Source organism: Perognathus longimembris, chromosome 3 (assembly GCF_023159225.1).
Source record: "Perognathus longimembris pacificus isolate PPM17 chromosome 3, ASM2315922v1, whole genome shotgun sequence".
Taxonomy (NCBI): domain Eukaryota; kingdom Metazoa; phylum Chordata; class Mammalia; order Rodentia; family Heteromyidae; genus Perognathus; species Perognathus longimembris.
In genome coordinates, this window is record NC_063163.1 from 74,867,030 (window position 1) to 74,881,651 (window position 14,622).

The following is a 14,622-nucleotide window of genomic DNA, read 5'->3' on the forward strand; positions in this document are numbered from 1 at the left end:
GGAGGACTTCCATAAACCTCACCCCTCCATCCCTCTCCCTCCTCCTCACCCCTTCTAACAGAATTAACAGACTTCCTCCTTCTGTTTTCATACATGCATATGAAGTACTTTAATCATATTCATCCTCACTCACCCTCTGAGACCAGTCTCCCAACAGTCTGTTTTTATTCTTACATCATTCATTGTTACTTGTACCCATGTGGTTTTGTTTTCATGCTGGGGGCAGAACCCACCCACTGTGATTATCATTGTCCCTTGAAGCAAGAAACAGTAAGTGCACTGGCTACTCTCTCTAGCCCTTCCATTCCTGGATGCTTCCAACCAGAGCCAGTCCTCCAACCTACATCCAGCCTCCCTCCCCCCCCCCCCACCTTTCTGTGTTACAGCTCTGTCCTCCTCAGGCCTCGGCTCCATCTTCAACAAATACCATCCCCCACTGCCTTCCAATTCATCTACCAAGTCACCAGACAGGTAGTTCATTCATTCATTCATTCATTTAGTGCCCATACTAAGGCTTGAACCTACGGCCTTCTCTCTCTCTCTTTTTTTTTTTTTTTTTTGGCCAGTCCTGGGGCTTGGACTCAGGGCCTGAGCACTGTCCCTGGCTTCTTTTTGCTCAAGGCTAGCACTCTGCCACTTGAGCCACAGTGCCACCAGTGACCTTTTCTACATATGTGGTGTTGAGGAATGGAACCCAAGGCTTCATATATGTGAGGCAAGCACTCTTGCCACTAGGCCATATTCCCAGTCCCTATGGCCTTCTCTTTACAGAGCTCTTTTTACCCAAGGATAGCACACTACCACTGGAGCCACATCAGAGTTGTGGTGATAAGAGTCTTAAGACTTTCCTGCCAGGGTTGGCTTTGTACAACACTATTTTCAGCTCTCAGCCCCTGAGTAGCTAGGATCACAGGCACCCAGAGTCATTAAAAAATAAAAATTAAGAAACAACAACCACACATGCCCTTAACTACTCTGCTAAACTGCCCGCCTCTCCAAAAGCAGACAGGTTCAATTTGTGATGCCTCTCCACTCCCACCCACCCAACCGACCAAAGAGATACTTGTTTCTCTCTGGAAGTATTTTTCACAGACACCACTAAGGGGCAGCGCCACCATCTTATAACCGATAATGTTGTTAAGCTTCTCGGTGTTCAGGGAGGCAAATTTTGCCCCACAGCAATAAACGATCCCTGATGGGTTGAAAAGCATGTAGGAGACACACTGCCAAAGATGGCTCTCCAAGACATTAAGAAACAAACATGAAATCTAATGAGATCCAAACCAGGGCACCTATGGTCCATTCCTGTTATCCTAGCCACTCAGCAGTCTGAGATCGGAGGATCGAGATTGGAAACCAGCACAGGCAGCAAAATCCATAGACTCTTATCTCCAATAAAGTACTCAGAAAAAGCTGGAAGTGGCACTGTGGCTCAAGTGGTAGAGTGCAAGCCTTGAGCACAGAGAGGCTCAGAGACAGCCCTGAGCTCAAGCCCCTGGACTGGCAAAAAAGAAAGAAAAGAAAGTAACAGCAAAAAGGAGGGAAGGGAAGGAGGGAGGGAAGGAGAGAGTGAAGGAGGGAGGAAACATGAAATCAAATGAGATCCAAGCCAGGATGCATGCCTGTGATCCTAGCCGCTCAGGAGGCTAAGATCTGAAGATCACAGTTCAAAGCCAGAGGAGGCAGGAAAGTCTGTGTGTGAGACTCTAATAACTACAAGAGCTGGAAATGGAGCTGTGACTCAAAGTGGTTGAACACTAACCTTGAGGGAAAAAGCTAAAGGACAATGCCCAGGCTCCAAGTTCAAGCCCCAGGATTAGTGTACTTGTGTGCATATGTGCATGCACGCACACACACGCACACACGCACACACTCACTCACTACATCCATCCATCCTTCCTACAAAATCCAAATCAAAGATGCCAGGTCCCGGGCTGGAAATGTGGCTTAGTGGTACAGTGCTTGCCTAGAACACATGAAGCCCTGGCTTTGATTCCTCAGCACCACATTTATAGAAAAAGCCAGACATGGTGCTGTGGCTCAAGTGGTAGAGTGCTAGCCTTGAGCAAAAGAAGCTCGGGGACAGTGTTCAGGCCCTGAGTCCAAGCCACAGGCCTAGCAAAAAACAAAGATGCCTGGTCCTGACCTCCTCACCCAAGGTCTCCTTCAGGAAGGTCCACGTGGAGTCACTCACCCGATCACCTCAGGGGCCAGCTCCCGTCGGGCTCGGGGTTCAAAGCCAGTGCTGGGCCGGTGGTAAGGAAACACCATTGCTTGGCCACGCGCATCCAGGCGGAAGCGCAGTGAGGTGCGCAGGATGGCACTGAGCCGCTGCAGGAAATCCGCACCAGACCGCAGCAGCTCTTCAGGGGGCAGCAGGACCGTGAGAACCAGCACACCACGGGCAAGCAAAGCCGGGACCTCACTGGCACAGTCCAGCCCATCCCAGCCACACTCCTCCGTATTGCAGCCCTGGTCGCAGCGACCATCTGCAAAGTGGTCAGTGCAGTATTTTTCATACACAGGGCTGGGAGGTAGAGAGAGAGAGAGCAGTGTCAGGAGGGTTCTGATGCCCCTCAAATGCACACACAATGGCAAGCAACAAACCACACAGTGTCTGCACAAGGGACAGGGAAGGGGTGCCATTGACTCACACCTGTAATCCTAGCCACTCAGGAGACTAAGATCTGGGGACTATGGTTTGAAGCCAGATGAGGTAAGAAAGTCCGTGAGAATCTTATGTCCAATTAACCATCAAAAACTCGAAGTGGGGCTGTGACTCAAGTGGCAGAGTGCCAGCCTTGAGCAAACAAAGCTCCAAGAGAGCATCTAGGCTCTGAAGAGTTCAAGCCCTATGACCAGTACAAAATAAAAATTCAGCGCTGGTAACTCACACTCGTAATTCTTTTTTTTTTTTTTTTTTTTTGGCCAGTCCTGGGGCTTGGACTCAGGGCCTGAGCACTGTCCCTGGCTTCTTTTTGCTCAAGGCTAGCACTCTGCCACTTGAGCCACAGCGCCACTTCTGGCCGTTTTCTGTATATGTGGTACTGGGGAATTAAACCCAGGACTTCATGTATATGAGGCAAGCGATCTTGCCACTAGGCCATATTCCCAGCCCTCACGCTCGTAATTCTAGCTGTTCAGGAGGCTGAGATCTGAGGATCATGGTTCAAAGCCAACCCAGGTAGGAAAATCTGGGGGTAGACTCTTTTGTTGTTGTTGGTGGTGGTGGTGGAGTTTGAACTCAGGGCCTGGGTGCTGTCCCTGAGCTTATTTGCTAAAGGCCACAGCTCCACTTCCAGTTTTTAGGCGGTTAATTGGGGATAAGAGTCTCACGGACTTTCCTGACGCAGCTGGTTTTGAACCATGATCCTCAGATCTCAGCCTCCTGAGTAGCTAGGATGACAGGCGTGGGGCGTGAACCACCAGCTACCTGCATGAGATTCTTTAAACAACCACCATAAAAAAAAAAAGGCGGAAGTTGACCTGTGGCCTTCGCTGTGTGGCAGAATGCCAGCCTTGAGCACAAGAACGCAACAGCCCTGAGTTCAAGCCCCAGGACCAGCACAAATTTAAAAAAAAAAAAATGCCCTTGGATGTGCAGCAAATGAGTGAGGCTGGCAGGGGAGGGGGGCAATGCACCAGACGGACACGGAGGGAGAGTGGGCTCGGGGGGAGGGAAAGCGGGGGAGGGTCCTTACTTGCAGGTGCGCTCGCTAGCCGCGTGGCAGTCGAAGTTGTCGTAGAGGCAGGCGGGCGAGCTGCAGGCCGGGTCGCAGCGGCTGTTGTTGAAGAGGCGCCAGCACTGCAGCGCCTCGCACTGCCGCCAGGGGTCGCCCACGCTCAGCGAGCAGTCGCCGCCGTCCCAGCCACAGCCCCGGCTGTTGCACTCGCGGTCGCAGCGCCCGTCCCCGCGCTTGGCCTGGCAGGCGGCCCGCGGGCACCGTGGCTCCTCCGGCGGCACCTCCGGCGAGGCCGCCACCGCCGCCGGGGTCTCGCAACGCAGCCCCTCCCAGCCCGCAGAGCATGCACAGCGGAAGAAGGGAGCGATCTGCGTAGGGCGGCAGGAGCCCCCGTGCAGACAAGGGGCGGCGGAGCAGCTGGCGTTGGCGGCTCCCGGGAGGGACGCCCGGGAGCCCCGGCAGGAGGGACCCGACAGTCCCGGGGGGCAGGCGCAGCGCGGCCCGCGTGCGGTCAGCTGACACGGGACCCCCGCCGGACACTGCAGCTCCCGGCAGGAGCGCGCCACCCGCTCGCAACGCGGACCCCAGAACGGCTGAAGGCGACGAGGTGGGAGAAGGAAAGGAAAAATGGGGAGCGGAAGGGAAGGAAGAAGGCAGATGGGGGGAGAAGAGCAAGGTCAACAAGTGGAAGGGGGAAGACCCAACTGCTCCCTTTCCTCCCAAGGCTCCACTTTGCAACTAAGCCACGCCTCCCCGGAAGGCCACGCCCCCAACAGAGCGCGCTTCCGTCAAGCCACGCCCCTCGGCCACTCCTGCCCCCTGGCCACGACTCCTTCAGGCCGCACCCCAAACTCAACCCTACTCTGCAAACCTCTTAAGCTAATTTCAGTATTTCTCCCCTTCTCCACTCCTTCCTTCCCGCTTCCCCCTTGAAGCCATACCCTTCCCTGAGGCCACGCCCCCATCCATCCCCCAGAGGGTCTCCACACCTACCTGGACACAGTGGCAGGTGAAGGTCAGCCCACCGCCAGGGGCTGGGCTGAGACGACACTGGCCTCCATGCTGGCAGGGCTGGGACTCACAGGCAGAGAGGACAGTCTGACAGCGAGGACCTGGACCAGCAAGGACAGGAGGGTGGGTCAGCCACCACGGGAGAAAGACAGGCAGCGTCCCAGGCCAGTCGGGCCTCCCTCGCTTACCTGTGAAGCCCGGATGGCAAAGGCAGAGGAAGTGCCCTCCTGGGACTTGCAGGCAGTCCCGGGTATGTGCTGCATGGCAGACCCCAGGACGACACTCATTGATATCTGCCTCGCAGTGTAGACCGGTGTATCCCGGGGGGCAATTACAGCGGAAGCCCCCCACCAGGTCCACACAGGTGCCATTGTGCAGACAGCGGGTGCCAGAGTCTGGCGGTGGGCCTGGACCACAATCATCCTCATTAATCTCACAGAGCACACCTGGGGGGGAGGAGAGATGGGTCAGTGGAGGGAAGAGACTCAACCTCCCACATGTCCCCTCATCACCACCATGCTGGCCCTGACATACCCAGAGTCCCAGGGGGACAGGAACAAAGGTATCGCCCCACGAGGTCGATGCAGGAGCCCCCATGCTGGCAGGGCTTGGACGCACACTCATCCACATCGGTCTCACAGCTGTCACCTGTATAGCCAGCTGGACACTGGGTTGGGACAAGAGAGGGGGCACACTGAGCCCTTTGGAGCACAAGCATGCCTAGGCATACCCGTGGAGACACACACACACAGCACAAAAGGACACACACAGACATCAGCACACAGAGACAAACTCTCCACAGGACACACAGGTACAGACACATCCCGGAAACATACCCACAAGGCCCAGAAGGCCACCAACACACCCAGTGCCAAGGGGTACACATGTACAAACACACAGGGAAAACAGTCATATACCCCTAAGACATACTGAGACAGGCACACCCTGAGACTTTGCCACATGCATGCATTCATACCCTAGGAGACACTGGACACACAGGGATATGGGGGGGAGGGGGACCCAGACACAGATAACTGTGCTTTGGTAGCCCAAGCCTGTAATACTCGCTACTTAGGAGGCCAACATCTGAGAATCTCAGTTCAAAGCTAGCCTGCAGATTCTCATCTCCAAATAATCAGCAAAAAGCCAAAACTCGAGATGTGGCTCCAACTCATTTGCATTGAGCAAATAAGCTAAGTGAGAGCACAAGGTCCTGAGTTAAAGCCCCCTGTACAAACACTAAAAAAAAAAACCAGACACTTGAGCTATGGGCATGGCTCAGCAGGAGCTGTGATCTGCCATGGGGCGTGGCTTCCTGTGGGCGTGGCTTTGAGCTCTTGCAACTTGGCGGCTGGATACCATTTCTAATACCACAGAGAATGTGTCCACACATAGCAAGCCATGCTCAGCTCCCCTTTCCTCTCCCCAGGGCGCACCCTTACCTCACACACATAGCCCCCCATGTAGCCACGGCAGGTGCCCCCATTCTGGCAGGGCTGAGCCAAGCAGGGGTCCAGCTCCTGTTCACAGTGGCTGCCCGTGCGACCCTCTGGACACACGCAGTAGTGGGAGCTGTCCTGGTCCACGCATTGTCCTCCCGCATCACACAGCTGCTCCAGCCGCACCCCTAGAAAGAGCAAACCGACGTCACACACACGAAGTCATCCTTCCTCTTCCCACGACATTGAGCATATTACCCAACATCTCTGCGGCACTCAGTCCCCAGGGTGTCATCCACATTCCACAGGGCCAGCACACATCTTGTCAAGCTCTATCATCATCCTACACCTAACTTTTGACGTTTTTAGCAGCTCCTTCACACCCACCACCCCATCTATCTCACAGAGTCACACACCCACACAAATCTCAGCACACCCATATTCTAGGGTACTCGTCACTTAACTCAAGCCAGCTGAAGACACTGGGCAACAAGCACCCTCCCTGAGGCCCTCCCACACCCCCCCCCAGCCACTTGCCCCCCCTCCTCACCCATCTGAACTGCAGCCTCCCTGCAGGGCAGACTTCGCGTGTCACAGAGGCGGCCACTCCATCCGGAGGGACACAGGCAATAGGCCCCAGTCTGGACACAGCGGCCTCCATTCTGGCAGGGTGCCTGGCCACACCAGTCTACTGGAGTCTGCAAAGGAAGGCCTGAGGGTCAGTGCTAGAGGAAACCATAGAAACCAAGCCAGGCAGACCCTGACCCCAGGACCGGCCCCAGACGCCTCCCCCAGTATTTGTGATCACACCTACCCAACATTAACCCTTAATGAGGGACACAGGATCAGCCCAGACTCCTCCCTAGACTCCTCCCCCAGGACGCTGACCATGCCCACCTGACCTTGATGCCCCGCAAGGTAGGCCACACCTCCAGACCCCTCCCCCAGAACACAGGCCACGCCCATCTGACGCTAATGCTATTCTGCAGGTAGGACAGGTCCTGCCCCCAGACTTCTCCCCTAGCCAGTGACCACGCCCACCTGGCACTGGCTGCCGGTAAAGCCCTCCTGGCAGGTGCAATGAAAGCCTGGGTGGGTGGCTCTACAGATGCCCCCGTGCAGACAGGGCCGTGACAGGCAAGGGTCCTCCTCGTACTGGCAGTGGGTGCCCGTGTAGCCAGGGCGGCACAGGCAACTGAACGAGTTCACACCGTCCACACAAGTCCCTCCGTTGAAGCAGGAGCTGAGAGTGAGGACATTAGGGTGAAGCTCCACCCCTTTGCAAGCCACGCTCTCCATCCCAAATCCCAGTCTCTCACCTTGACCTACTACAAGGGGCTGCAGGTCCAGCAGAAGCCCCACCTCTATCATTTTACCTCAGTTTACCAAGTGCTTCAGCACTAATGTGGGAGCCACCCAAGTCTCCAGTGACCACAAAACAGATGCTCCACACCTACCGCAGGCCATCCCTTTCCTCTCCTATGGCCCATCAGTCCTCAGATCGATGCCAAACAAGGACTGCCTACCCCACCTCCTGTGCCACCTTAAGTCCTGTGCCCCGCCCACAGCCAGAGCCCCCAATGTTCCAGGCCAGGCTCTGCCCACCTGAGGCTGCAGTCTGGCAGGTCCTTCTCGCAGTGGAAGCCTCCATAGCCTGGTGGGCAGGTGCAGGTGAAGGAGGCCACGTGGTCGGTGCAGGTGCCCAGGCCGCAGGGGTTGCTGAGGCATTCATCCACGTCGCTGGCACAGTGTGAACCGGCGAAGCCAGGAAGGCAAGAGCAAGAGAAGGAGCCCACGCCATCCTGACAGGAGCCACCATTGAGGCATGGATCTGAGGCCAGAAGGGAGAAGGGTGGTCATTCACTTTGCCAGCCCCCCATGCCAGCCTGCCCTGTCCAGTCATAGGGGAATGGAGCCAAGGTCAATTAAGAGGGAATTTCATTTGATCCAGAGGGATTCATTTTCTTTTCTTTATTGTGCCAGTGCTTGGGCATGTGGCCTTTTCCCACAAGACTAGCTAGTGCTCTTCCTCTTGAACCACAGCTCCACTGTCCATAACCACAGTTCCACCTCCAGCTTTTTTGCTGGTTAACAGGAGATAAGAATCTCAAGGAGGGCTGGGGATATGGCCTAGTGGCAAGAGTGCTTGCCTCGTATACATGAAGCCCTGGGTTCAATTCCCCAGCACCACATATTCAGAAAACGGCCAGAAGTGGCGCTGTGACTCAAGTGGCAGAGTACTAGCCTTGAGCAAAAAGGAAGCCAGGGACAGTGCTCAGGCCCTGAGTCAAGCCCCAGGACTGGCCAGAAAAAGAAAAAAAAAGAATCTCAAGGATGTGTCTGCCCAGGCTGGCTCCCAAGCTCAATCCTCAGATCTCAGCCTGCTGAGTAGGTAGGATTACAGCCATCCATCCGTACACAGCAGGGATCAAACACTGTGGCTTTTTGGTGGTCCCATCCTCCCTAATCTGAAAACTTCACCTATGTGGAAGGGGAGGATTTGGGGGAAAACAAAAAGCCCCATTGAGCTGCCGAGTAAACATAGTCAGATCTCTGTATGTATCCTCAGGTTCGTATTAATGGCTGGAAAATATTTTAAGAAGGAATGGAAGGTTGGCACAGGTGGCACATGCCTATAATCCTAGCTACTTTGGAGGCATGGGCAGAAAAATCTGAGAGATATCTATCTCCTATTAACCAGCAAAAAGGCAGAAGTGGAGCTGTGGCTAAGGTGGTAGAGTGCCAGCCTTGAGTGAAAAAGCCAAGTGAGAGCTTAAGCCCCTGAGGTCTAGCTCTATTTGGAAGGAAAGAAAAAAGGAAGGGAGGTAGAGCGTGAGGGAGAGAAGGAGGGAGGGAGGGCGGTATGGAGGAAGGAAGGAAGGAAGGAAGGAAGGAAAGGTGGGAGGGAAAGGAAGGGAAGGAAAAGGATCTCAGTATTCAGGCCTTATACCTCATACTTCATACAGTCCTAATTCACTACCTAAACTGGCTTCACCCAGAGACCTGCTTCAAGTCCAGCTCAATTCCTTCATATATGACCTTGGGCTGGCCCCTTAACTGCCCTGGGCCTCAGTTTCCATAGGAGGAAAGGAGGGAAAGAAACAAGTTTCAAAGAGGAAGGAAAAGCTCAAAATGTGGGTACCCAGGATGGGCTTGGTGGGTGTGTTCCCTAAGGCAGCACCTCCACACCAAACTCCCCCAACTCACTGGGGTCACAGTCATCGATGTCCTGGTCACAGGAAGGACCCGTGTAGCCCCCAAGGCAAGTACAGCTGAAACTGCCTGCCAGGTTGGTACAGATGCCATGGGGGCCGCAGGGTGAGGGGCTGGCACACTCGTCCACATCTTGCTGGCACCGAGGACCTGGGGGCAGAAAGCAAGATAGCACAAGAATGAAGGAGACTTTGAGGAGACCCGTGGCTCAGGAAAAACCATTCCAGAATTTCCTTCCATTTGTTTTTGTTACTTTGTGATTTAGGGTTTTTATTTGTTGTTTGTGATAGGTTTTGTTTTTGCCAGTCCTGGGGCTTGAACTCAGCCTAAGCACTGTCCCTGGCTTCTTTTTGCTCAAGGCTAGCATTCTTCCACTTGAGCCATAGCACCACTTCTGGCTTTTTCGATGTTATATGATGCTGAGGAATCGAACCCAGGGCTTCATATATGCAAGGCAAGCACTTTACCACTAGGCCAAGTTCCCAGCCCTGTGATTTAGTTTTTGTGAGGATCCTGGGGCTTGAACTCAGGGCTTTGCATTTGGCTTTTTCATTCAAGGCTGGCATTTTGCCACCTAAGCCACAGATCACTTACAGTTTTTTTCCTTCCTTCCTTCCCTTTTTGCTAGTTAATTGGAGATAAAAGTCTCATGAAGCCACACACTAGTGGCTCACACCTGTAATCCTAGGCTGAGATCTGAGGATCCAGGCTCAAAGCCAGCCCAGGCAGCAAAGTCTGTGAGACTCTACCTCCAATAAACTTCCAAAATAAGTCATAAATGTAGCTGTGGGTGGGCTGGGAATAGGCCTAGTGGTAGAGTGCTTGCCTTGTGTACTTGAAGCCCTGGGTTCAATTCCTCAGCACCACATATATAAAAAAAGGCCAGAAGTGGTGCTATGGCTCAAGAGGTAGAGTGCTAGCCTTGAGCAAAAAGAAGCCAGGGACAGTGCTTAGGCCCTGAGTTCAAGCCCCAGGACTGGCAAAAAACATGTAGCTGTGGCTCTACTGTGTGCCCATAGTCCATAATCCCAGGACTTGGGAAGCTGAGGCAAGAAGGTCTCAAATTCATGGCCAGCCTGGGCTATAGAGGCACACCCAGTTGGGGGAGGTAGGGCAGTGACAAAGTAGGTGAAAGAGAGAAGGAGGAGGAAGAGAAAGAGGAGGAGAAGGAAGGAAAGAAGGAGGAGAAGGAGGAGGAAGGGAAGGAGGAGAAGAAGGAAGTTGATATACCTTGCCAGCCTGAGGGGCAGGAGCAGACAATGAGCTGCCCAGGGCCCATCTCACAGTGACCCCCATGCTCACAGGGGTTCGGGGTACATGGAGACAGCACCTCACACTGACGGCCTGTGGGAGAAGGCAGACTGAGGATTCCATATTCCTGTGTCCCCCCACTCCCTGGGGTTCTCACTCTGATATCTCCCTCCCTGAGAAACTCCTTTAGGCGGGAAAAGAGAAAAGGAGAGAGAGAAAGAAAGAAAGAAAGCTGGACGCCAGGGGCTCAAGCTACTCAGGAAACTGAGATCTGAAGATTAAAGTTCAAAGCCAGCCTGGACAGGAAATCTGCAAGACTCTATCTCCAGCAAACTACCAAAAAGCCAGAAGTAGAGATGTAGCTTAAGTAGTAGAGTGCCAGCCTTGAGTTTAAAAACAAAAAAGCTAACAAACAAGAGTGCAAGACCCTGAGTTTTAAGCCCAGTACCGGCATGTGCACACAAGAAAGAAAAGGCAAATGCATACGCATGGGCCCAGGACACGCACCCTGGACTCCAGGAGGGCAGGTGCACCGGAACCTCACTCCATCACTGGTGCAGGTACCGCCAGCACGGCAGGGCTGGGACTCACATGCGTCTCGAGCCAGACTATGACCGCACTGGGGGCCAGTCCAGCCAGGCTCACACATGCAGCGGAACCTAGCAAGGGGAGCAGTAATCAGAGACAGCTGGTGGCCAGGAAAGCAGCCATAGGACTGGGCGTTGGGGGCAGAGGCTCACCCATCAGGTGCATCATGGCAGACACCATGCTTGCAAGGCTCATGGGCACAGTGGTGGCTGGGAGGGAGGCAGAGTGGGGGCAAGGATCCGGGGGGACAGAGGCAGTGGAAGCCATTTTCTCCATCCACACAGGAACCACCCTCGCCGCAAGGGTTAGATGTGCATTCGTTGATCTCCACGTTGCAGAGGGGCCCTGGCAAACACATGGTAGGCAACCTCATCCCCAGACAAGGAGGGTCGAGCCAACCAGGAATAGGGGACAAATCTACACATCCATGTAATTCCAGCTACTCAGAAAGCTGAGATCTGAGGATGGAAGTTTGAAGCCAGTCAAGGGCAAGAAAGTCTGCAAGGCTTTTTATTTTTATATTTTCTGTTGTTTAATAGTGGGGTTTGAACTCAGGAACTGTCCCTGACCACTTTGACCCACAGCTCCACTTCCAGTTTTCTGGTGGTTCATGGAGTTAAGAGTCTAGGGACTTTCCTGCCCAGGCTGGCTTCGAATTGGGATCCTCAGATCTCAGCCTTCTGAACAGCTAGAATCACCACGGGCAAAAGCCATCAGCATCAGGCCTGTGAGATTCTTTTCTCCAATTACCCAACAAAAAGCAGTAAGTGGAGGTGTGGCTCAAGTGGTAGTGAACCCACCAGCTTTAAGTGAAATCACTAAGGGATAACACTCAGGCCCTGAGTTCAAGCCCCAATACTGGCACCAAAATATTAAAAAAAAAAAAAAAAATGGGGGAAACGCCTGAGAGGAAATCTGGGAAGATCACACTCATCCCTTCATCCTACGAGGCCTATGCCCGCTCACCTGTGAAACCTGGCCTGCAGACACAGTCGTAGTGGTTGATCCCATCCCGGCAGATTCCGAAAGTGCAAGGGTTACTGGCACAATCGTCAATGTTAACCTCGCAGTTCACTCCTGCCGAAGGGGACCAAGGCGGGGCGTGGCCACCACTGTCGTACAGCCAGCATTTCCAAGCCACCCCCCTCCCTTTCCCTCCCAGGTGTAGCTGCACCCGCCCTGGCCCCGGCCCTGGCCTCACCTGTGGTGCCAGGAGGACAGCGGCAGAGGTATTTGTCCACCAGGTCCAGGCATTTACCCCCGTGGCGGCAGGGCTGGCTGCGGCACTCGTCCACCTGGCTCTCACAGCGCGTGCCCGTGTAGCCGGGGTCACAGGCACACGAGAAGCTGGCGATGCCATCCACACAGCGCCCGTGGTGGCACGGGTCAGGGGAGCAGTCATCCACATTGCGCTCACACAGGGTCCCCTCAAAGCCTGTGGGGCAGAGAGGGGCTCAGGCTCCGCCCCCTTGCCAAGGGCCCTGCCCACAACTGTGGCCTCCTTCAATCCTGGCCTACGCCCAGGGGCCCTCAGAAGGCAGGCTCCGTTCAGGACCCGCCCACGGACCCGGACCCGCCCATTTATGACCTTGCCCACACTACTCAAGCTACTGGCCCCGCCCACTCCTGGATATGGAGGCTGATGGGAATGTAGGCACTCCCCATGTGGTCCTGTTCACACACCCCGTTCCTGCCAGACCTTTTGACCCTGCCTGTAATCTTAACCTCAGCCTATTTCCATCTTGAGCTCCACCCCCTCCACTTTTGTCATTGGTTCCGCCTTTGGTCTCCCCTGGCAGAAATCCGCCCCCACCCCCAGTCTCTGCCCACGTCTGTCATTGGCTCTCTCCGGTATTAGGCCCGCCTCCAGATTCTTGCTGGGCTGTCATTGGCCTGTCCTCACCCTCCGCACAGTGACATTCGTAGCCATCCGGTTGGTCAACACACTTGGCACCATTCCAGCAGGGCGTGCTTGCACACTCATCGACATCCAGCTGGCACATGGACCCACTGAAACCTGGGGTGTGGAGTGGGAGGGCCACAGAGCAGTCACCCCTCACACAGCCCTGCCTGGTCGTGTGTTAAACCTTTAATGTTCATATTTTCATAACAGGTGGTTTCTATTATAAAGTACTATCATGATCTTACAGGTTTGGGTCCTGGAGCTTTTGACTGCACAGACCTGTCTTTGTGTGGTGTGTGTGTGTGTGTGTGTGTGTGTGTGTGTGCACGTATGCGCGCATGCTCGCGCTCCTCTAAGAACTTGAACTCAGAGTCTGGGCACTATCCCTGAGCATTTTTGCTCAAGGCTGGTTTGCTACCACCTGAGCTGTATCCCCACTTCTGGCTGTTTCAGTGGTTCATTGGAGATAAGAGTTCGCTGACTGCCCTACCCAGGCCGACTTTGGACCACTATGATCCTCGGATCTCAGGCTCCTTGAGTAGCTAGGATGACAGGTGTGAGGCAAGGACAATCAGCTCAAACCTCTTGATTCAGCTCTCTGTCCTAGGCTCCTCACCTGAGGGGCAGGTGCAGCTGAAGCCGTTGACACGATCTTTGCAGACACCCCCGTTGACACACGGGCTACTCTGACACTCATCGATGTCCACTTCGCAATAGGTTCCTGTGAAGCCTGGGGGAGTAGAGGGTAGGGAATTAGGGCTACCTAGGAGTACTCTGGTTTGGAGGGATGCAAAGAACATAATCCACCCTCTCTGCACATAGACAAATCCCCAGAGCTTTTGGGGCCCTTTCCCAGATCGATCTTAGATTGAGATTTTGTTTTGTTTCATTTTTGTTGTTGTTGTCGATGATGATGATGGTGAGGCCTGGGCGCTATCTCTGAGCTTTTTCACTCAAGGCTAGCTCTCTACCACTTGGAGCCACAGCATTACTTCCAGTTTTCTAGTGGTTAATTGGAAATAAGAGTCTCACGGACTTTCCTGCCTGGGCTGACTTTGAATCACTATCCTCAGATCTATGGCAGACTGGCTCGTTGCACGGCAATACCCTGACTGGACAAAGCACCATATGGGCTTTGCTTCCACAAACATCACTTCTTTCCAGTACTCAAGCTATGCCCTACCCAACCTCAGGGCCCACTAAAGCTCAGAACACACCCTCACATCTCATCCCAACTTAAGTGCAGCATTGTCTACAGACTCCCATTTGTAGCCCCGGCCCTCTGTCTTCCTAGAGTCCATCCCCTTTTCCCTGCCCCAAAACGAGACCTCAAGTCACTCCCAGATAATCAATCTGAGCTTTTACAGATTCATTTCATTTGACTATGCATGCTCTCTTGCAACAGACTTTGCTCTCTCTCTCTCTCTTTTTCTTTTCTTTTTTTGTATATGTGCCAGTACTGGGGCTTGAACTCAGGGCCCAGATGCTGTCCATTCGTTTTGCACTCAAGGCTAGTGCTCTATCACTTGAACCA

General features: G+C 54.0%; 1 protein-coding gene across 1 annotated transcript in view; it reads right to left on the bottom strand.

The window, feature by feature from the left end:
• The window catches only part of Notch3 (notch receptor 3), a 35,867-nt gene that overhangs the window by 9,152 nt on the left and 12,093 nt on the right, over nucleotides 1-14,622 (bottom strand). The window contains exons 9-25 of the mRNA XM_048342462.1: nucleotides 13,705-13,818; nucleotides 13,089-13,202; nucleotides 12,387-12,620; nucleotides 12,152-12,262; nucleotides 11,338-11,530; nucleotides 11,105-11,256; nucleotides 10,577-10,690; nucleotides 9,341-9,496; nucleotides 7,739-7,964; nucleotides 7,175-7,376; nucleotides 6,684-6,831; nucleotides 6,137-6,321; nucleotides 5,229-5,361; nucleotides 4,883-5,140; nucleotides 4,677-4,795; nucleotides 3,702-4,276; nucleotides 2,195-2,527 (exon numbers count right to left, since the gene is read on the bottom strand). Of these exons, the coding sequence (XP_048198419.1) occupies nucleotides 2,195-2,527; nucleotides 3,702-4,276; nucleotides 4,677-4,795; nucleotides 4,883-5,140; nucleotides 5,229-5,361; nucleotides 6,137-6,321; nucleotides 6,684-6,831; nucleotides 7,175-7,376; nucleotides 7,739-7,964; nucleotides 9,341-9,496; nucleotides 10,577-10,690; nucleotides 11,105-11,256; nucleotides 11,338-11,530; nucleotides 12,152-12,262; nucleotides 12,387-12,620; nucleotides 13,089-13,202; nucleotides 13,705-13,818 (3,367 nt within the window). The remainder of the gene's footprint in view (nucleotides 1-2,194; nucleotides 2,528-3,701; nucleotides 4,277-4,676; nucleotides 4,796-4,882; nucleotides 5,141-5,228; nucleotides 5,362-6,136; nucleotides 6,322-6,683; nucleotides 6,832-7,174; nucleotides 7,377-7,738; nucleotides 7,965-9,340; nucleotides 9,497-10,576; nucleotides 10,691-11,104; nucleotides 11,257-11,337; nucleotides 11,531-12,151; nucleotides 12,263-12,386; nucleotides 12,621-13,088; nucleotides 13,203-13,704; nucleotides 13,819-14,622) is intronic.